Genomic DNA, 22725 nt, shown 5'->3' with positions numbered 1-22725 from the left:
CAACGCCTATCTTACGGGTGGCTCCGCCCCCTGCCTCGATTGGCTGGCGGGATCGAGGTGGGGCCCGCGGATTGGCTGCGCGGCGGCGGGCTGACGTGGCGGAGCTGACGTGCCTGGGCAGGCCTGTGGTCCCCGCTGGGCTGCGGACCGGACTCGCGGCGGGCAGTGCGGCGCCGGAGCGCAAGCCGCCGCGATGCCACTGGAACTGGAGCTGTGTCCCGGGCGCTGGGTGGGCGGGCAGCACCCGTGCTTCATCATTGCCGAGATCGGCCAGAACCACCAGGGCGACCTGGACGTGGCCAAGCGCATGATCCGCACGGCCAAGGTAAGGGCAGAGCCCGCGAAATAGAGGGCGGGGACCGGGGGCGGGGCCGCGGGAGAGCTGTCGGCGGGGAACTCCTGTGCCTCTCTGTGCACCGTGTGCGACCTGGCGTCCAGCTTGCAGTTGCATTTCTGAATCTTTGGAATTCTCTTCATCCCTCTCCACGCTCCTGACTGCATTACAGCAGTTGCCTCCTAATCCGACCTAACCCCCTTCTGATGGCACCGTGATCTTTCTAAAACACAGGTCTGATCAGGTCATACCCCTGCCTCACAACTTCAGGGGCTCCCCGTTGGCCGCGGGTAGAGTCGAAACCCTTTAACATAGACTTCAAGACCTTAATGACCTGGTTCCTTCTTGCCTATCATTTTCATCTCCGATATCTTTCAGCGACAGTGAATTACTTCCAGGAAGTTCTAGAAGTTCCTGGAAGTTGCTTTGGTCTCTCTCACTTGCCATTCTTTGTGTTTGGAGTATGAAAGGGTTAAAATGCTAGGACTTTGGGTTCAAATTTGGACGCCACCACTTATAAGCTGTGTGAACATGGGATAACGGTTACTTAACCTCTCTGATCCTCAGATTCATCATTTGAAAATCGGCTTGGTAATAGTACTTAACCTCAGAGTGGTAAGGATCAAATGAGATGATTTATGTTAAGCTCTTAGCACAGTACTTGGCACAGAGGACTCAATAAATGTAGCAATAGGAGGTTTATGCATATTATTAACGGCTCCCTCTTGGCAAATTTCTACCTCTGTACAGATCTACTTGGATGCTTTTTCCAACCCTTCCCCTCAAGGATGGGCCCCTATCCTTGTTCCCACCAGATTGCATTGCCATTGTCTAAGTTTCTTTCTCTCTTGTCTTAGATTGTGAGACACTTGAGTGGGGGGACTGTGGTGTTTTCATTGTGATTCTAGCCCCCAGCATGAGGTCTGCACTGTGATTCCTTGGTTTAGAGATTGCTCACTGCATCTGGGTTTTTTTCCTCTTCCCTTCAGTCAAAGCTGTTCACCTGATGTCATCAGTTGTGATTAGGTTTTCCCTTACTCTTCTTTGCAGAGTAACTCTGCTTTTATGGAAGTCTACTGAATCATAAAAACAGTTTCTTTTAAGCTTATTTATTTGTTTTTGAGAGAGACAGCAAGCGGGGTAGGGGGCAGAGAGAGAGGGGAGAGAGAATCCCAAGCAGGTTCTGCACCATCCGCGCAGAGCCCCATGTGGGGTTCGAACTCACGAACTGTGAGATCATTACTTGAGCCAAAATCAAGAGATGCTAACTGACTGAGTCACCCAGGCGTCCCCATAAAAAACACTTTTAAAGAGTGACAACTGCTGTTTTTGAGTGCTTACCCTATCAGATACTGGGCTAAATGCTTTAAATGCACCATCTCATTTCATTCCCACAATACAATATACATGGTAGATGCTGTTGGTCTCATTAAAAAAATTTTTTTTTTTTTTTTTAAATTTTTTTTTTCAACATTTTTTTTTTTTATTTATTTTTGGGACAGAGAGAGACAGAGCATGAACGGGGGAGGGGCAGAGAGAGAGGGAGACACAGAATCGGAAACAGGCTCCAGGCTCCGAGCCATCAGCCCAGAGCCTGATGCGGGGCTCGAACTCACGGACCGCGAGATCGTGACCTGGCTGAAGTCGGACGCTTAACCGACTGCGCCACCCAGGCGCCCCTAAAAAAATTTTTTTTAATGTTTATTTATTTTTGACAGAGAGAGACAGAGCGTGAGTGGGGGAGGGGCAGAGAGAGAGGGAGACACAGAATACGAAGGAGGCTCCAGGCCCTGAGCTGTCAGCAGCACAGAGCCCCACGCAGGGCTCGAACTCACAGACTTCGATATCATGACCTGAGCCGAAGTCGGTGGCTCAACCGACTGAACCACCTAGGTTCCCCTGTTGGTCTCATTTTAAAGGCTCAGAGAAATGACTTGCCTAAGGGCACACAGCTAGTAAATGTTACATTGCATAGCTTTGCTCCTAGCCAGAGGGCTCTAGCCTTTGTGCTGCAACATTGTTTTCTAGGGGGAAAATTCCTGCTCTTAATTTAGGGAACAACCTGTTTGTGGAGATGTGACCTCTGAATGCTAAAGTTGTAAAAATACCTAGAGGTGTTGAGGCCATGGAAAGAAACAGAGTTGTTGTTGTTGTTGTTTTCCTGCTTTTTTAATTTTGGAGGTTAGTTTTGGGACGGGGGAGGAGAATGAAGAGGTTGAGGCTTTGGTGTAGTGGAAAGAACGCTGGACTGGAGTCAAGAGAACCATTTACTAGCTGAATAATCTTGGGCGGGTGACTCCTCCTCTCTAAGCTTCGGTGTCACTTGTTTCATAGCTTGTGCTTGTTTTTGTTTTTAAATTTACAGTAGTGGAATCTTTTGAAATCTTTTGTATTTTAGGATTTTTTTAAGTCTTTGCTGCCAAATAAAGTCACATTCCATGTTTAGTTACCCAGAGTTGCTCAGACCATGAAACGAATCTATTTGCAATATTAAAAGTTGAGTTCAGGGGCTCCTGGGTGGTTCGGTCGGTTAAGTGTCGGGCTTCGGCTCAGGTCATGATCTTGCGGTCTGTGAGTTCGAGCCCCGCGTCGGGCTTTGTGCTGACAGCTCAGAGCCTGGAGCCTGTTTCAGATTCTGTGTCTCCCTCTCTCTGACCCTCCCCCGTTCATGCTCTGTCTCTCTCTGTCTCAAAAAAATAAATAAACATTAAAAAAAAATTTTTTTTTAAGTTGAGTTCATTCAATTATTTTTGTTTTCTTACAGCAAAATATTATTGTAATTATATGCTATATATAAAATATAAATGTATTATAATTAGAGGTTGCCTAATTGAATGTACTTTTAATTGCCAAATTTTGCTGCAAATGGAGCATCACACCTTGGCCCGTCTGGAGTTCTGCCGCTTGTCATTTGCCAGGAGAGAATCCATAAAACCTTGAACAGAGAAACCATCAACATTTTAGTAAAGCAGGGACAGGGATTGTGTTTTCTGAACCTGGAGTTCACCATAGAATTAAACAGTTAAAAGACGTCGCTCAGTTTTAGGAAAGAAGCTGAGGAAAGCAGAGGAAGACCCTGCTGTCCTCCTCATACAACTGCTGTCTTGTGGAATGTGGTAGAACTTTCTCTGACCTCTTGTCTTTAGTAGTCTCTGCCACTTTACTTTTCTCATCTTGCTGTAAAGGAAACGTTTGCCCAGAGCAGACAAGCTATTTCACTTCTTGAAGGTAAGTCCACTCCTTGAGGTAGAGCTGAGAAGCAAAGGAGGCAGGAAGCAGCGCTCTGTGGGGCCCTACCCCCTAGCTTGCTGGAGGCCTGGCTGTCGCAGCGAGATCCAGGTTGCAGTCAGGTTGCAGTCGTGAGCCAGGAGACAGACCTGTCCTGCAGCCTTAGGGAAACAGTCTGTCCAGTCCAGCCAGAGACTCACTGTGCAGCTGTACTCGGGTCACTCTGGGCCTGGGGATCTTCCTGTGGACAATGAGAGCTCTGTTGCCCAAGGTCACTTTCAGTTCTGTGTTTTGAATCTTCCTGACCATGCCATCTTGTGGTCTTTCCAGGAGTGGGAGCAGAACTGTTAACACAGATATTTCCGGAGCTGAGGTTTTCAGCAGCGTGAATAACTCTGTCTCCCTAAATGTCCGTGAGTTGAGACTTCAGAGGGTTTTCCTTCATCTTTCTATTGAGTAGTTTTTAAAAGCAATTTTAAGAGCTTGGGGGCTGTGTGGCAATAGAATTGTGGCTTTTAGAGTCGGACAGTCCAGATTTTATGTTATAGTTTCGGTTCAGTAAGACTGGAACTTAGTTCTAAGTCTTGTTTGTTTGCTTTTTGCTCCAGAACCTCTTGTTCAAACAAGATGCCATGCAAAACGCACAAGTGCAAAACAGCTAAAGCAGAGCTGTCTGTTTCCTGCCCCATAAGGGGCTCCTCAGAACGGTGAAGGGTCCTGGAGCTGGCCCAGAGCTGCTGTTTATGTAGATGGAGACGCTGAGTCCAGAGACAGGAAGTGATTTCTCCAAGGGTTAACAGATTCTGACTTCCCCTCAATTCTGGCCTAGGGCTCATTTTGCTATCTTCTGCTGAGTTACCCAACTTAAAATCTTCTTTAGCTCTTGAATTATTTTCAATATTCTAATATAAAATAAAATTTAAAAAGCCTTCATTTTTTCCTTTTTGCATTTTAAGGGGGAAAAATAGGGGGAAGCTCCATCCCCAGCCTTTATTTCAAGATTTTCTTCCTTCTGCCCCTTTGCCACTGTCAGTCAACCTTATTTTTTTTTTTTTAAATACTTATTTATTTATTTATTTTTGGAAGAGCACAAGCAGGGGAGGGGCAGAGAGAGGGAGGACAGAGGATCCGAAGCGGGCTCTGTGCCAGCAGGCTGGCAGCAGTGAGCCCGATGTGGGGCTCGAACTCACGAACCGCGAGATCATGACCTGAGCCGAAGTCTGATGCTCAACCACGCAACCAACTGAGCCACCCAGGTGCCCCTCAGTCAATCTTTATATTTAAAGTTACTGATGTCAGAGCAGTTGCCCCAACATTTCTCTCCTCTGTGAGAATCCAGGACAAGTCACTGAAGGAGCCCTGTTGTGTGTTGCAGGAGTGTGGGGCCGATTGTGCCAAGTTCCAGAAGAGTGAGCTGGAGTACAAGTTTAATCGGAAAGCCTTGGAGAGGCCCTACACGTCAAAGCATTCCTGGGGGAAGACGTATGGGGAGCACAAGCGCCACCTGGAGTTCAGCCATGCCCAGTACAGGGAGCTGCAGAGATATGCCCAGGAGATTGGCATCTTCTTCACTGCCTCTGGAATGGATGAGGTGAGTCCTCATGATTCCCACTCTGTTACCTGCCACTTTAGCAGACCCAGGGGACAGCAGGCGGCCTGGTGGCTTTTGGCCTAGAGTCGGCTCCAGCCCTTGCTTGAGACTTTTGTGCTTTCTGGACCTAGAGTTCCCCATCACATTAACCATATCAATGCCCCACTAAATGGGAAGCCAATGGGAGCAGAGGCCCAGTGAGGTTTTGTGGGAGGAATACCAGAAGTTTCCAAACCAGTTGTCTTTGGGAGTGGGGGGCAGCCACACCGGAATCCCTGAATCCCTCAAAGCTTGTGGGAGACCCGTGCCAGACCAGTTTTCTCCCAGTGGAAAATGGCCTGGACTAGGAATCAGGAAACCTCCATTCTGATAGGGGTCAGGCACTTGCTGAGTGGCCTTCGGTGATTTGGATGGGGGACATTGGTGTCATCCTGAGTTGCTCACAGAATGGCATGCTGACATCCTGGAAAAGTCCAGCTGGTGCCAAGTCTCAGGTCCCATCTGCTTTGTGACCTGCCCCTGTGAGATTCTTTCATGAATTCTTTTTTGAATGTAAAAACTGTAATTGTAAAAATAATAGATAATCACAGAAAGTTTAGAAAACTGACGCATAATCCCTATAGGGTGTTTCTCTTTGTAGATTTCCTCCTGAAGTCTTTTATATACATGTTTCATTGCCTGGTTGCTACATTTGTGAATATTTAGTTGTGCATGCTTTTCCCATTTACCATTATATCACCAGCTTTTACCCATATCTTGTTTTTTCTTTTTTCCAACTTTATTGAGATATAATTGACATATGTATCCCCACATCTTGTGCTTAATATTTTTATAGCAATACAGTGCTTCTTTTGAGGATTTATAATGTACCTAACCGTTTCTCTACTTTTGGACATGTGGTCAGTTCTTTGTGCTTATAAATAATGCCGGACGTGGACGTGGACATCGTTTTTCTGTGTTTTGTGTTGTTTCCTCGGGATAGCTTTGCAGACATGGATCATTAGATGAAACCTATGAGCATTTTTATGACTTGAAACATCTGGAATTCTTTCAGTTGATCAGAATATTCGAAACACTTCCATTTCATTCTGTGGACCTCTCTGACCATTTGTGCTGCTGTTCCAACCCCAAAACAGGGCTGCAAATTGAGCTGAAAAGAAACGGAAGTCTAGTGTAGGCTGTTGGTAGTTTTTTTTTTTTTTTAAATGTGTATTTATTTTGAGAGAGAGAGTGAGCAAGTGAGCATGAGCAGGGGAGGGCCAGAGACAGAGGGAGAGAGAGAGAATCTCAAGCAGGCTCCTCACAGTCAGTGCAGAGCTCAGTGTGGGGCTTGAACTCACGAACCTCGAGATCGTGACCCGTGCCAAAATCAAGAGTCAGACGCTTAATCAGCTGAGCCACCCAGGCGCCCCAGCTGTTGGTAGTTTTAACAAGGGTGGGGAGGCAGAGAACCTAGGCATCTGTGGGAAATGACGCATCCAGGCTTCAGTTCTGTGGCCCAAATTCATCCCTTAATTTGCAGCTTTCATAAGCATGACATTCTTCAGCTCCAGTTGTGCATTTGATAATCATAATTTTCTACTTTTGAGTTATATGTTACGGCTTACAGAGCATCTTCCCGTCCAGTAAATATATTTTATCCCTACTGTGCCCCACTCTGCAGATGAAGAAATAGAGGCTCTGAGGGGCTGGGAGGTTTGTGCAAAGTCACACAGCTAGGAAATGGGTCTTGAAGGCAGATCTGATGTGTGGTACCATGTGCTTTCTCTGGTCCTTCAGTTCTGCCTGGGCATCCGTGCAGGTGTGTGTGGCTTTGCAGAGCTCAGCAGAGCCTTTGGGCATCTCCCTTGCTCTTCGCCGCCTTGATGTTGATGGCCTGAGAGTCTCTAAGCCCAAGAGCTTTCCTGGGGACAAGGGGAGAGATTTTTTATGGAAAATGTTCCTAAAGAGGTTGCTGGGCATTTTTCTGATCCCAGTTTAAAGAGCACTTCCTCTGGGAATTCTTCCTGTTCACTGGCTTGATTCAGGCCCCTCCAGATGTATTCTTCTGGTACTTTTGTAATTGCGTACTCCTGTGTGTTACTCTTGTGTGTGTACTCTTGTGTACTCTTGTCTGTTAACTCCTCCCTACTAAACTCCGAGCCCCACAGCATCCCTGGTGCCTGGCGTGCAGCAGGTAGTTGGGAAATACTTGTTGAAGGAATAAATGAATGAACCAAACAAAAAGGGTTAGTGGAGTTTTTTTTGTTTGGTCTTTTTTAATAGTTCATTTTTGAGAGAGAGACAGAGCACGAGTTGGGGAGGGGCAGAGAGAGTGGGAGACACAGAATCCAAAGCAGGCTTCAGGCTCTGAGCTGTCAGCATAGAGCTCGACATGGGACTCACAGTCATGAATGTTGAGATCATGATCTGAGCTGAAGTCGGCCTCTTAACCAACTGAGCCACCCAGGCGCCCTAGTGGATTTTTTTTTAGTTAATATTTTCATTTTATTTAAATCCAAGTTAGTTAACATATAGCGTAATAATGATTTCAGGAGTAGAATTTAGTTACTCATCACTTACATAGTTTTTATCAGATTCTTAAACGATCTGTAAATTAAAAAAGTTTAAGCAGGAAAGAATGTGGGCTTTAGGATCTAAAAGACTTGGGTGTTGTTTTTGGTTTTACTATTAGCTAACATTTCTTGAGTATTTACAATGTACCAAGTTCTGTGCTAGGTATTTTAAAAATATCAATTCATTTACTCCTCTTAGCCTCTTGAGATAGGACAATTTTTAAAAAAAAATAGTTATTCATTTTTGAGAGAGCATGAATGAGGGAGGGGAAGAGAGAGGAGGACAAAGAATCCAAAGCAAGCTCTGAGCTGACAGCAGCCAGCCCATGTGGGGCTTGAACTCCCAAATCATGAGATCATGACCCGAACTGAAGTCAGACACTCAACCAGCTGAGCCACCCAGGCGCCCTGGGTAGGATAGTTATTATCCCCATTTCACAGGGAGGGTGTCAGTAGTTACGGATCAGCTAAGTCAGGCCGACTCCAGAGCCCTCCTGCCTGACTACGCTCTCCTTTCATCTCTCTGGGCCTGTTTCCTCTTAAGGGCCACCCATTGATTAAAATACAGAACATGCAGGCCTTGTTTTCTGGAACTGGTGAGACCATATGTGTAAAGCACACGTCTCAAGGCAGGACTAGGTCTGTGTGTTCACCGTGAACTCAGATCCTGACATAGTGATCCTGATACATGCCAGTACCTGCTTAGTCAGTGCCTTGGTGGAAGGAAGCTCACACCTAGAAAGTGACATTTGTTTTCATAACATGCCTGTTTCGCATTACTGCGGGTTCGTGGCGTTTTGGGATTGCCCTTTAGCAGTCCCTAGGACTCAGGCACTCAGAGACAACTGAGCCCCCGTCCTCAGAGGGCAGGTTTGGGTTCAGGAAACTACTCATCCTTCCTGTGCTAAACGTGAAACTTTTGGTCTGATTGACTTAGTAACGAGTCAGTAATGGGCAGGTTTGTTTCTGTAGGGCCCACAGAGCTCTGGAGAGAATTTCCAAAGAAGATTACAACAAATATTTTGGATCCCTAGTGTTGTCTTTGCAATAAGCACACAGCCTTTCCCAGAGTGGCTACTTTAAGAAGCACTGGCATTTGAGGACTGAGTCCTGCCTTTTTGTTAAAACTAATTAGCCTCGGGGGTGTACTTGCCCCCCTCCTCCACCACATAATTGTTTCCCCAGGACAGTTTTCCTAAAACCTGACTGTATCCAATATTGAGTCCATAGAAGGGGGAAGTGGAAGAGGTCATTTGGGAATTCCGCAGCAGTGACACCTGAGATCAACAATAACACATGAGAGTAACGGGAAGAGTGTGGCGGCAGTTCTCAAAGTGTGGTCCAGGAACCGTGGGGGAATCGTGAGACCTTTCAGAAGCTCCACCAGGTCCAGACTATTTTCGTAGTGATACTCAAATGTGATTTGCCTTTTTCACTGTCATACTCTCCCACGTGTATAGTGGAGTTTTCCAGAAGCTGCATGATGTTCGATGACGCCATTCCGCTGGCAGTACCTAAGGAAAGGTATGCTGTATGCTCTCTGTTTTAGTAACAACTCTTTTCACAGACCATACAATTCACCAATTAAAGCTTACTTTACAATTCATTTGTTTTTATTGTTTTTTAAATGTTTATTTTTAAGAGAGAGAAAGTGAGCAAGTGAGTGAGTGGGGAAGGGCAGAGAGAGAGAGAGAGAGAGAGAGAGACACAGAATCTGAAGCAGGCTCCAGGCTCCGAGCTGTCAGTGCAGAGCCCCATGCAGGGCTCGAACTCACAAACCATGAGATCACGACCTGAACCGAAGTCAGACGCTCAAGTGACGGAGCCACCCAGGTGCCCCCAGTTGTTTCTCGCATATTCACAGAGTTGTGACTATCACCGCGATTGATTTTGGCACATTTTTATCATGTACCCGTAAACAGCCATTTCTCAATCCCCCCCAATTCCCTCAGGCCTAGGCAACCACTAATCTGCTTTCTGTCTCTATAAATTTGCCTTTTCTGGACATTGCATATACACAGAACGAGACAGTATGTGGTCCTGTGTGTCTGGCTTCATTCACATAGTAACATGTGTTCAAGGTTCAGCCGTGTTGTAGCGTGTATTAGTGCCTCACTCCTTGTTATTGATGAGTAATATTCAGTATTATGGATATAGAGTACCTTTTATTTACCCATTTGTCAGTTGATGGACATTTGGATTGTTTCTACTTTTTGGCTAGTGTGAATAATGCTTCCATGAACATTCCTGTACAGGTTTTAGGGACATGTTTTCATTTCTCTCGGATATATGGTAACTCTGTGTTTAATTTGTGAGCAATTGCCAGACTGTTTTTTTTCCAAAGTGACTGCACCTACAATCCTCCTAGCAGTATATGAGGGTTCCGGTGTCTCCACATCCTCACCAACATTTGATATGATCTGACTTTCTGATTCTAGGTATCTTAGCAAGTGTGAAATAGTATCTGGTCGTGGTTTTGATTTGCATTTCCCTGATGGCTGATCATGTTGAGCATCTTTTCATATGCCTATTAGCCATCTGTATACCTTCTTCGGAAGAATATCTGTCAGATCCTTTGCCAATTTTTAATTGGGTTATTTGTCTTTATATATTCTAGATAGGAGTCCCTAGTCAGATACAGATTTGTGGAAATGTTTTCCATTCTCTGTATCGTCTTTTCACTTTTTGATGATGTCCTTTGAAGCACAAACATCTTTAATTATGATGCTGTCCAATTCATCTTTGTGTGTGTGTGTGTGTGTGTGTGTGCTTGTCTATTCTTATGATTTAAAAATTTCTCAATTTTAAACCACACTGTGGTCTTGCTACATAGCTGTGAGTCTGGCTAAAGCAAAAAGTGACAATAACACCAAAGGTGGGAAGGACGCGGAGAAAATGGATCATTCATACATAGCTGTGGGAATGTAGAACAGCATAATCGCTCTAGAAAATAATATGGTAGTCTCCTTTTTTTTTTTTTTTAACGTTTATTTATTTTTGAGAGAGAAAGAGAGACAGCAATGAGCAGGGAAGGGCAGAGAGACAGGGAGACACAGAATCCCAAGCAGGCTCCAGGCTCTGAGCTGTCAGCACAGGGCCTGATATGGGACTCAAACTCATGAACCAGGAGATCCTGACCTGAGCTGAAGTCGTGCACTTAACCGACTGAGCTACCCAGGTGCCCCGGTAGTCTCCTTTTTTTAAAAACAACTCTATTTTAGTACAATTCACATATGGTGTCATATCACAATTCACTCACTTAAAGGATACTGGTAGTTTCTTATAAAACCGGACATGTAAAAGAATTTTGTACCTATGTGTGGGGATGGGTTATGACTGAACTAACCATTTCATAATATATATGTATATCAAATCATGTTGTACACTCAGAACTAATACATTGCTGTGTGTCCATTTTATCTCCGTAGAAAATAACCATTTATTGCATACCTGAAAAAAACACCACCACAAACTAGATGTGCGCTCATCATGTTGCTTGCCATGCGTCATTTGGTAATTTCTCCTAAAAGAAATGAAAACGTGCACTGACATAGAAAGCTGTACATGCATGTCCATAACAACTTTATTTGTAACAGCCCCCCAACTAGAATAACCCAGATAGTTCTCTGGTAGGTAGGTGAATGAATGGTTCCAGCCATAAAACGAATGAACTGCTGATACATGTTGTGGCTTGGATATATCTCCAGGGTATTACGTTGAGTGAAAAAGCCTGTCTCAGAAGGTTGCATACTATACCGTTCATTTTATAGAGCAATCTTGAACTGACGAAATTACAAAGGTGGAGAGCAGAGGAAGGGTTATCGGGGTTAGGGAGGGGAAGGAAGGCAAGGGGATGTGGCTGTAAAAGTGTAATACATGGGATACTTGGAGTGATGGCACAGTTTTGGATTGTGACTGGTAGTTGTGAGTCTGTGCACATGGTAAAACTGCATAAAATTAATACACACACACACACACACACACACAAATGAATACATGTAAAAATGGTGAAATCTGAGTAAGATCGGTAGACTCTTCTCAATGTCAATTTCCCGGTTGTGATTTTGTGTTCTAGTTTTGCAAGATGTCACCATAGGGGACAACTGGGTGAAGCGTACATAGGAATTCTCTGTATTATTTCTTAGAGCTTCCTGTTAAGCTAAATTATCTCAAAATTAAAAGTTTAAAGTTAAAAAAGCCCAAATTCCTTAGTTGTAATTTTAATTCAATAAATATAAGTAGCTAGAACCTACAAAAACAAAAGCCCTGTAGGGTCCATAGTAATTTTAAAGAGTGTAAACCTTTGAGACCCCATGCCGAATGTCACATACCCAGGCCGTTTGATCTCATGGTTAAGTGCATGGACTCTGGGGTCAGATTTTGAGTTTGAATGTGGTTCCGCCTGCCATTCTGTGTGGAGGTTGTTGAACCTCTTTGTGCTCCTGTTTCTTCGGCTGCTAAGTAGGGTTAATACCTGAACCCATCTTGCAAGGTTGTTGTGAGGATGAAACCTGATTGTTGATGTAAAGCACAGCACACAGCCAGCACTTAGCAAACATTAGCTACGGTGAAGGTAGGCAACCTGCGCCGAGTGTCAGGACGGCTGGCTTCTTAGCCTGACTCTGCTCTGAGTTGATCTCAAGTGTGAGCTTGTGGAGACCCTTCCCTCTCTGGGTCTCTGTTTCCTTTCGAGTGTGAACCCGCTGCCGTCCAGGGGCTCTCCCAGCCGGAGAAGAGGTCACTAAGGGCACTTACACCTGGAATGAGGACTTTCCTTCTCAGTCCGTGTCGCCAGGCATGTGAGCTCCAGGATGTGGACTCTGAAGGAGAGAGGGCACCTCCTTGCATCTGTGAGGCTGCCTGGGAAAAGTCACCTCTTTAGATCTTTAGATCGTTCGCTCGTAGGTGGCTTGGAGCTAGAAGCAGGAGCAGCCGGGAGATGGAGGAGAGCCCGGGGATTGGTGGGCGGCATCTGCCCCTCAGCCTTTCCCTTCGGTTCCTGTCTCTCTGCTCCCCAGGAAGCCCTTCTGTGTGGTGTGTGCAGCGCGTGCTCTGCAGCCACACTGCCTGAGTTCAGGTTCTCAAGTTGACACTTTGTGGGTTCAGGTGCCTCATGTGACCTTTTTGAGCTGCAGGTGTCCCATCCGTAAAAACAGGATAATAAAGGTGCCCGCCCCACGTGGCAGTGGCGAGGTGTTGGGTGCGAGGGCTGTGCCAGACCTGCATCCACCGAATGATGGCCATTCTGTTATGCAGAACCCTTTGGGGTTGTTCTGTTTCACACTGTGTGGACAAGGAGGCTTCTCTGCCCTGGGAATGCCATTTGTTCCCAAGGATTCTCCCGGCTGACCCGGGCGAAGGCAGTGAGGGGAAATGCGTTCTTAAGAGCCTTTACAAGAGTTCATTTGTTTTGCTTACCAGGTCCCTTTGCTGAACCTGCACGTCCTGTCTGCCTGGCTATTGGAAGTAGGTTGGTCCCTTGTTCTGTGTTTACCTGGCAGGTGGCTCTGAGTATTTACCCACCTTAACTTCCTTGTGGACAGTAGCCATTTGTGGAGTGCCTGTTTTCTCCACTCTTTGTGCTGTCCCGAGGTGTTCTTCATATGCTGAGGAGAGGTTGTGGTGTCGTGGAATTTTATTAAGGCTGAGAAAACTACCAGGGCACCTGGCCAAAGCTGCAGAGAGGCTCGTGGGATGGGGCTGAGATGAATAGAGTTCCTTTGGTCTAAATGGAGAGTTCTATTGAGAAAGCAAATGGAGGCCATGACGGTCGAGGTGGTGAAGGACGTGCTGCCCTCACACACAGGTGCCCCATCCTAGCAGAGGTGCCCTTTGAGGCGCCCTCTTTCCTCCTCTCTTCTTTCCTTTGCCACCTCCACCAGCAGGGCACCCCCCTGCCCAAGCCGTGATGCACTCTGACAGGGCCACGGGGAGTCTCACCTCCCATGCTTCCCCCCTCATCATTCTGTCACGCTGGGCAGCTCGCCAGGACCCTGTTCTCCACGACTCATCACTCTGGGCTTCTTTTTCCTTTTCCACAGGATCCAAAAGCTGAGAGCAGGGGAAGGGGCTTTAGAAAAATCCCAACTCCTCTTCTTGCTTTGGTTACCCCTCAGATCTGTGGGCCATGATGCAGAAAGGGGACTCTGTGGGCACACATTATCGATCCTCGTTGATAATAATTATTACCAATTAATTCTTGGTAATAAAGCCTCCCCCCTCCCCCCCAATAAGCAAGGTTCTGAGTTGAATAAGTTTGGGAAGCACTGGAATTAAAAAAATAAAATGCTAGACAAGTAATTTCTTGGGACTCTGTAAGAGGGAGTTCTGGCAGTGCAGCATTTCACTGAAACCAGGTTGCTGGTTGGGCCCTTTTCTGTGTATTAAGCCAGCTGGATGCCCAGGGAAGGTCTTGTCAGCAGAATTCCTTCCAGACAGACTGAAAGCCTTTGTGCTGCGGGGTGGGAGGGAGATGTGAGGCTGCCTGGCCTCGCTGTACCCCTAGATGAAAAGGGGATGGACAGCAGGGTGGGCAGACTAGGGGAAGCCAGGGAGTCCCTGGAGAACGGGGGGGGGCGGGGGTGGTGGCACCGGCGCTAACCTAGCCTCAGGGGGCCTGGGCACGGCAAGACAGCCTCAGGATGGAAGGCTAGGATCTTCCCCATTACTGAGGTTGGCACCCTTTTTGCAGAGATGAAGCCATAGTGGTAGTGTTCGGAGTGACCGCTAGGTGGGACTGGTTCTCTGGGAGGACTGCAGACAGGCCCCTTTCCCTTTGGAGAGGAATTTGTCCCCTTTCTTCACTTGAAAACTGTAGAATTCCAAGCAGATTTTCCAGCCTTCGTAGGTAAGCTTCTGCAAAGTGTATTCTCCTGCATTTGGTTTTTCCTCGCTCCTGCTCGCCCTGTGCCTCTCCTGAGTGGGCTCATCCTCTGTGCCCTTGGGGGCTTTTTCATCAGGAGCCATTTCTCTTAGAAGTTGAACATTATAAAGAAGAAAACTTAGCATAGGGTTTTCCCTCTTACAATAGAAAACACTCTATCTGCCAGATAGAATGAGAAAAGTGGGGGAAGTCGACTTTGTTCAATAAACACTTTAGAAGGAATGTTTTTCATCCTCCATCATAGGGCTGGTCAGCAGTGTGAGAGACACGTGAGCAGGAGAGTGCAGGTGGAACAACATGGAAGGGAGAAGAGAGGTGAGGAAGAAATATAGCAGAGGGAAGACCGTGAGAACCGCAGTACAGGTAGTTTAGCAGGCTTGGGAGTAGAACTCAGACCACACTGGACGGCGTCTCTTGGACCCAGGGGGTTGTGAACTGCCTTTGAACTGTTCACTGGCTGGTTACACACTGGGTGTGGCTTTCTGGCGGCTCTAACCTTCACGATATTAGAGGATTTACAGATGAGGAAAGTTAGTCTCTGATTGCAGCCAGTGATTGGAGTAACTTATCACCTGCCGACAAGATGGAAGGAAGCTCAGGCAGCAGTGAGTTGACTTAAAGCGCCTGCTGGCCGAATGACCTCATGCTGTTCCTGGCCACCCTATGCCCTCTGGATTTTCAGGCACGGTGACCTACCTCCTTGTAAAATAGGGTTCACGGAGCAGCAGCGGCGGTCTTACCCAAGAACTTAATGGAAACACAGACCCTCAGGCCCCACCTTAACCCAGCAGAGTCAGAATTTGCGTTTCATCTGAGCAAGATCCCCAGGAGATTGGTATCCCATATTAAAGTGTGAGAAGCAGTGACGTAGCTGATCAGGCCTTCCAAACCTACTTCCGAAACCCAGGCAGCATTTTACAATAGATCAAACTTAGGTATAGGGAAACATTCTGAGATATTGATTCAACCCACTTCTGATCTCCTACTTCAATTTTTAAAAATAGTAAAAAATGTAGTTTTTTGGGGTTTTTGTAATTTGATGACCAACTGAGACTTTTAAAACTTGTGGCCCACTGATTCCTTTAGCAAGTGTTCACTGACACTTGCCAGTTTCCTGATCCTGAGTCTTACTGATGAATCCCAGTGGAGGTGAACGATGGTAAAGCGCCCTCCATAGGTAACCTCAAGCAGTGATGTTGTGTCAAAAAAAGTGAATGAGGTTTGTTTTTCCTGTGGGCAGCATTGTTTGGGGGCTGAGAGGGTTTGGGTTTGATGGGCCCTGCCAGCTGTGGATCACTATGTCAGGCCTGGGCCATAAAATGCTTCATTTTTTCCCGCTTTTGGCAAGGATTGAAATGGCCTCTTTCCCTGGCTATTTGGTTTTGAGTAAAGGGTGAGCAGCCTTTGGGAGCCATTCAACTTTCTCACCACCCAGTTTCCTGGGTCAGGATTAGGTTGTTCAACCCTTTTCCAGTTCTTCACTGGGCCCTGGGTCGCTTGGAAGGCAGCTCTTCTCACCACTATACCACCAACACACACTCCCTGGGTCCCTTGGGAAGGGATGTCTCGCCTGGGGTCTGAATCTTTGGCAGATCTCATCACCAGTACAGGCCAGCATGCAGTGTTGTTGGACAGATGGATGGGTGGCTAGGAATGAAAGAAGGTTTGAATGTGAATGAAAGGACTGGTAACACATCTTTGCCTGCTTTCATGTTGTTGCGAGAGTCCCTCTTGCTGGGCAAGACCAGGGGGGTTTTCTGTGTGTGGCTCCTCGCCTGCCCCGAGGGCAGTAATTTTGAATGGTGGTGACAAAGAGCTCCTTCTTTGGTTTTTATAGATGGCAGTTGAATTTCTGCATGAGCTGAATGTTCCGTTTTTCAAAGTTGGATCTGGGGACACTAACAATTTTCCTTATCTGGAAAAGACCGCCAAAAAAGGTAAGTGTTTAATTTTTGCCCTAAAATGAGGGAGTCCAAACCTTCCCATTTTTATTCCTTTAGTAGAACCTGCTAATGAAGTCTCCTGAAGACAGACTTTAGAAACCTCTTTTTTCTTTTTTTTTTTTTTTTTTATTTATTTTTGGGACAGAGAGAGACAGAGCATGAACGGGGGAGGGGCAGAGAGAGAGGGAGACACAGAATCGGAAACAGGCTCCAGGCTCCGAGCCATCAGCCCAGAGCCTGACGCGGGGCTCAAACCCACGGACCGCGAGATTGTGACCTGGCTGAAGTCGGACGCTTAACCGACTGCGCCACCCAGGCGCCCCAGAAACCTCTTTTTTCAATTAGCATATACTTCCACAGTTGCATGTGCTGACTTGAAAGAAATTAAGAACAAGTCAGTTTTGATAAGAACTTTTAAAATTAAAAATTATTTTATTGTGTTGATTTGTATGAAATTGAGGATATGGCGGTACAGAGGAAGTTCTGACTTTGATCTTGTAGAGTCTCTACCCTCCTCCATTATGGTTTGGAAAGTGGGTTTGCAACCTGAATCATCTCGTTTGATTCTCATAACAGCCCTGGGACTGAAGTTGGTTATTTGATTATGATGCTTCATACTGCTTCATAGATGAGGCATGCGAGGCCACACAGCTGGGAGGCGGCCGCTCCGGGGCTCACACATCTGCTCTCGAGTCGGGGGCAGTGCTCACCCGACCATGCTGTGTACCCTCTTACCCCAATGAGATGCTCACCTTTCTCTGAGGAATGTGAAATTCCTCTGCCTCCTCGATTCAGTTCACTTTGCCAAACAGTAATATTGAGGGTGAGGGGAGTCTCCATTTCCTCTGGGTTGAGGGCAAGAATCCACCAAGCTCCCCTCTCACCACGCAGCGGCTGGCACAGTGTTGGAGAGATGTCTGTGGGGTTCATTTGAATGATGAGACCAGCAATTGGGGTATGCTTGAGGGACAGTCAGAACCCCTAAAGAGAAAGTGATGATGGTGTTGGCGTTGGGTCACTCAGGCCGCCCAATGGTGATCTCCAGCGGGATGCAGTCGATGGACACCATGAAGCAAGTCTATCAGATTGTGAAGCCCCTCAACCCCAACTTCTGTTTCCTCCAGTGTACCAGTGCGTACCCGCTCTCCCCCGAGGACGTCAACCTATGCATCATCACGGTGAGCAAGCCGTTGTCTGACTGGGCCACAACAAAATGGCTTTTCTTGGGTCATTTACTGTGGGAAAGAGGGGGCCTTCGTTGTAACCAAAATTCTAACCCATCTTGACATGCTTCGTGTAATTTGACCCTCCATTCACAATCTCGTAGTTATAGAATTAAATTAGAACCAACTGTGCAGTTAAGGAAGCAGATACATTCTAAAGAGGGTGATTATAAATTAAATTTTCTGAAAACCAATCTTAATTTTTCCCACTATGAAATTTTAGGTGTGAGTCCTCATAATTGCCTCTCTATATTTTCTGTATCATGTGTATTGGCCATTAGAGGTCCCTCTTCTGTAAACTGCTGGTTCATACCCTTTTTTAGTACGTTGTCTTTAGTGTCTATGTGTGTGGCAAAATACAAGATTTCCCATTTTAACCGTTTTTAAGTGTACAGTTCAGTGGCATTAAGTACATCCACACCGTTGTGCGACCATCACCGCCATCCATCTCCAGAACTTTCTCATCTTCCCAAACTGAAACTCTGTCCCAGTGAAACACGAACTCCCCATTCCCTTTTCCCCCCGGCCCCTGGCAGCCACCATTCTGCTTTCTGTCTCCATGAATTTGACTCCTGTAGAGACCTCATCTAAGTGCAATCCTACAATATGTGTCCTTTGTGTCTGTCTTTTTGCACTTAATGTAATGTCTGCGAAGTTCATCCATATTGTAGCGTGTGCCAGTATTTCACTGCTTGTTGAGGCTGAAGAATATTCCATTGTGCGTATGTACTGCGTGTTGTTTACCCATCTGTCCGCCGATGGACATTTGGGATGTTTCTACCTTTTGGCTATTGCGAATAATGCTGGTAGGAACAGTGGTGTGCAAATATCTGTCCGGTTTTCTTCATACTGAGTTGTAGGAGACCTTCTTGAAACTTCTGGCTTTTCCTTCTCTGCACTGCTTGCCAGCTCTGTTGTTTTCTACCTATAATCCTGAGCCTCCCTGAGGCCCAGATGGGTTACAGTGACAGACTTGAGGGAGCTTTCTCTCTCCCAGGATTTGGTCTATCCACCTCAGTCATCTTACAGATGGTGAAATCCAGTCCCAGAGGGAAAAGGACTCTTGCCTGAGCTTTCACAGCGTCGTGGTGCAAAGCTGGGACTACAACCCTTTGTCTCTTGTAGTCTTAGGCCATCTCCATCCCTACGTGCTTTCGCCTCGTAGCACCTGAAGCTCCACTTAATTAGAAACATGTATATGTAATTATCATACAGAAACGCTGTAGTGATATTAGTGGAATTGCAAATATACACAGACACACAGTTAATCTTGATACTGCAATTAACCAGTGCCCTTTTATATTTTCCTTTTAGTAACAGTATTTGACATTCTGGCTTTTTCCACGAGAGTATAAGCTTTTGTGCATGTTGCTACACAGTCTTCATATTTAACTTAAAAAAAAATTAGCCTTTTTTGAAAACGGACACTGCTGTCTCTTTACCTAAATTTGTGTCTCTCCCAGCTGGTGGTTTTTTCTCCATTTCTAGCTTATCTCTAAACCATGTTATTTTAAAAATTTTAACATGGTTTTTAAAAAAAACTCAAACAGCTCTGAAAACATAATCTAGAAAGTAAACGTGCTCTGGAATCTCATCCCACAGAGATCACTATAATGGGCAGTTTACTGTTTGAGACTCCAGATATTTTCCTTGATTTTCTTTCTCTGTGGAGTGTGGCCCCTCTTTCCATTCTCACCCAGGCTGCCGTCGTGGCCTCTCTCGATACCAGGGCACAGTGAGGATTCAGTTGCCTGCTTGCCCCGTCCCGGGCCCCGTACAACCATGTTAGAGCAGTTTGACCCTGTCACCTGCATTCCTGTGTTCATTATGCACCCTACAGCCTGGTTTTCGGGGCCTTTGCCACTCAGCTGCCCTAATCTTATATCAAACCCCATCTGGGTCTTCCTACTACTCTTAAGCTTTCCGGTCACCCTCAATGACAAGACTCACTTGACGAATGTCTTTTGTTACATTCAGTGAATTATAGATCACAGATTAGTTAATTATTTAGCATTTTTACCAAAGGATTGTTTCGAGATTGGGCTGCATATATTATTGATGACGATATGTGTGCATACAGCACACTTGCTTTCAGCAGCTCAGGCTAATTAAATGTGACGGCTGCTTTTTGAATGAGTTTCGGCAATCGGCCGTGGTTCTGTTGTTATTCCTGGTGGTTCGCGTAGTGTGAAGCATTCCTGGAGTGCATTCTTGATAACGGTAGCCATTATTTTGGCAGCATTCCAGCGCGCTGAATGCTTTTCGTGCATCTGGAGCAGCCCTGGACAGGTACCACTATTATCCCAGGAAGGAGAAGCTCAGAGAGCCTCAGCATCTTGCCTGTAGTTGCTCAAAGAGTGAGCAGCTCAACTGGGACTCCAACCTAGCTCTTCCTGACTCTGCACTGTATGCATAATTTAGCCTTTTCTCTTTTTTTTCTATTTTAAAGGAGTATCAGAAGCTCTTTCCTGACATTCCCATAGGGTATTCTGGCCATGAAACAGGCATAGCGATATCTGTGGCCGCAGTGGCTCTGGGCGCCAAGGTTTTGGAGCGCCACATAACTTTGGACAAGACCTGGAAGGGGAGTGACCACTCTGCCTCGCTGGAGCCTGGAGAGCTGGCCGAGCTGGTGCGGTCCGTGCGCCTTGTGGAAAGGGCCATGGGCTCCCCGACCAAGCAGCTGCTGCCCTGTGAGATGGCCTGCAACGAGAAGGTGGGTTCTGCACAACTCTGCCAGGCTGCACTGCTCTGAGTGGGGCCTCAGTGGGCTTACGTGCCAGGGGAGTCAGTACCAACCCTGCCTGAGCCCGGGCCGACCGTCTGAGTGTCTCTGGGCTCATATCAGCCGCAGGAGAAGCTTGTCACTTAAGGGAGCCTCAGCAGTTTCTCCGGCCTCCTAGAATCACGTTACGGTTTCCCACCAAGTCTCTGAAGCTTGTGGCACCAGTGCTGTAGACACCAGCAAATATACACAGACACACAGTTAGACACCAGGAGATGTAAGAGGGTGGGGGTAGAAGGCACCTGGGTGGTCAAGCCTGGGGTCCCTTGGAGTAGGTAAGCCTTGAGAAACAGTTGGGCCAAGGGGTTCCGTGAGGCACCGGGAGAGGGGCCTGTGATACACAGAGGCACCCCTAAACGGAGGAGGCCCTAGATGGACAGGGCCGTGTGTGGTGCAGGGGGTTGGCGGTGGGGGGCGGGGGGGCGGGGTGGCGAATCTTCCCTCCGGAGCAGTGTGAGCTGTGCAGCATTGACCTTCAGACAGAGGGGACGCTGAGGCCAAGGACTGCCTGGTTTGCTGACCACCTGGGCTTCTTGGAAGCCGTGGCCTAGACCTGTCCTGGCCTCTAGTCATACAGCCCAGTGTCCTGGGGCTGCCAGGACTGCAGCCGCTCCTGATCTGCTATGGCTGTCTGGGTCGAGGCAAAGACCAAACACCAGGCATGCGTGAAGAATGTTTTCATCTTTTATTCTAGTGGGGCCTGATTGCCTCCCTCAAATTAAAGATGCGAAGTACCAGGAGATGAAAATAATAGTAAAAGGAAACAGACTGCCTTGCAGAAGAAAGGGAGAGAGAATCACACCAGAAATGCGGGAGAGTTTGCATTTGGTTACTTTGGTTTTGAGCCTCTTGGCTCCCTGGGCAAACAGCGATGGATGGTGGGATGCGTGATCGGATAACATCCGCTGACAGACCTTTTGTCCTGGCACTTACTTTTAGAATTGACTCCTTGGCCCTCACATGGTGCAGTGACTTGTTCAACAGCATTTAGGGACAAGACATAGAAAGACTGGTCATGAGCTTCTGGTACCCTTCATTCCCCTCGGCTGCCTGTCCCTGCCTGCCCCTTCGTAGGCGGCCCCTTTTCCCGTCCGCTGAATAACGGCACACTCGGTCTTTTGTGAGCCCTCCATATTCTTATTTTACCGAGCATGGTGGCTGTAAGGTTTGTGTCCCTTAAGAGCAGTGGGCCAGGAGTCAGAATCCCAGTTTTTTGCAACTTTGGCCAAGTTTTCTGCTCTCTATGGATCTCAGTTTAGTTTCTCTGCGTTTAAAATGAGATGTTGAACTGAATGATGACAAATCATAATGTTCACGTACTGGGAGCATGTTCCAGGTAGATGACATATATTATTACCACTAATTCTTGTAGTCGTCTGACATGCTGGAGGCACTATTATTTCCCATTTTACAGAGAAACTCAGGCACGGCTTGTACCCGCCTGAAGGGAATTTGGACCTGGCTCTGTTTGGCTGTATAATCTGAGCCCTTTCCTTTACACTTTATTGTTAAGGCCCCTCTCTGAGTCTCTAAGTTCACCCCACACTGGCTGAGTCCCCACTCTGTGTGAGGTTCTGTTCTAGGCACCGGTGGGAGAACAAAGTCCCTGCTCCCAGGGTACCTGTGAAGACTGGTCAGGGACCTTGGGTATAAAACAACATGTTCCAGTTAACTTCTGGGAGGCTGGCACTGAGTCTTAATTTTATCCACAGCTGGGCAAGTCCGTGGTGGCCAAAGTGAAAATTCCAGAAGGCACTGTTCTAACGTTGGACATGCTTACTGTGAAGGTGGGTGAGCCCAAAGGCTACCCTCCTGAAGACATCTTTAGTCTGGTGGGCAAGAAGGTCCTGGTCACTGTTGAAGAAGATGACACCATCCTGGAAGAATCGGTAGAAAATCATGGCAAAAAAATTAAGTCTTAAAATAAAGTGCCATTCTCTGAATTCTGAATTGCCTTGCTCGTACTGTCAGGGGAGGTGGGGTAGGAGTGATGGTCTCCAGAAACCTGGCTTTCATCTACTCCTCCTCCCTAGACACACAGTTTTGGGCCAGGCACTGTCTCAATCCCATAGGAGGGATACAAAGAGCAAACATGTCAGTCTCTGCTTCACGTTGGCTGGCCCAGAAGGGGAGGTGGGCTCAAAAGCAAATCATTGTTGTCCAGCTGCTGTGTGGGTACACAG

At 46.8% G+C, this 22725-nt stretch overlaps 1 protein-coding gene across 3 annotated transcripts; it reads left to right on the top strand.

Annotated features, from left to right (window-relative positions):
* Positions 1-114: 114 nt before the first annotated feature.
* Positions 115-22485, top strand: NANS (N-acetylneuraminate synthase). Of its 3 annotated transcripts, none has more exons than XM_058694812.1 (6): positions 115-325; positions 4938-5153; positions 16429-16528; positions 17558-17712; positions 20207-20473; positions 22255-22485. In XM_058694812.1, the coding sequence occupies exons 1-6, from the start codon at positions 194-196 to the stop codon at positions 22462-22464; spliced, it is 1080 nt and encodes a 359-aa protein (XP_058550795.1). In that variant the 5' UTR covers positions 115-193; the 3' UTR covers positions 22465-22485. The 3 variants fall into 3 exon arrangements, with proteins under 3 accessions (XP_058550795.1, XP_058550798.1, XP_058550797.1); XM_058694815.1 differs by lacking the exon at positions 22255-22485 and adding an exon at positions 21237-22243; XM_058694814.1 differs by lacking the exon at positions 115-325 and adding an exon at positions 3952-3975.
* Positions 22486-22725: the final 240 nt, after the last annotated feature.

This window comes from Neofelis nebulosa, chromosome 12 (genome assembly GCF_028018385.1).
Source record: "Neofelis nebulosa isolate mNeoNeb1 chromosome 12, mNeoNeb1.pri, whole genome shotgun sequence".
Taxonomy (NCBI): domain Eukaryota; kingdom Metazoa; phylum Chordata; class Mammalia; order Carnivora; family Felidae; genus Neofelis; species Neofelis nebulosa.
Note: the sequence above shows the minus strand (reverse complement) of the source record. Positions and strands in the feature narration are given on the sequence as shown.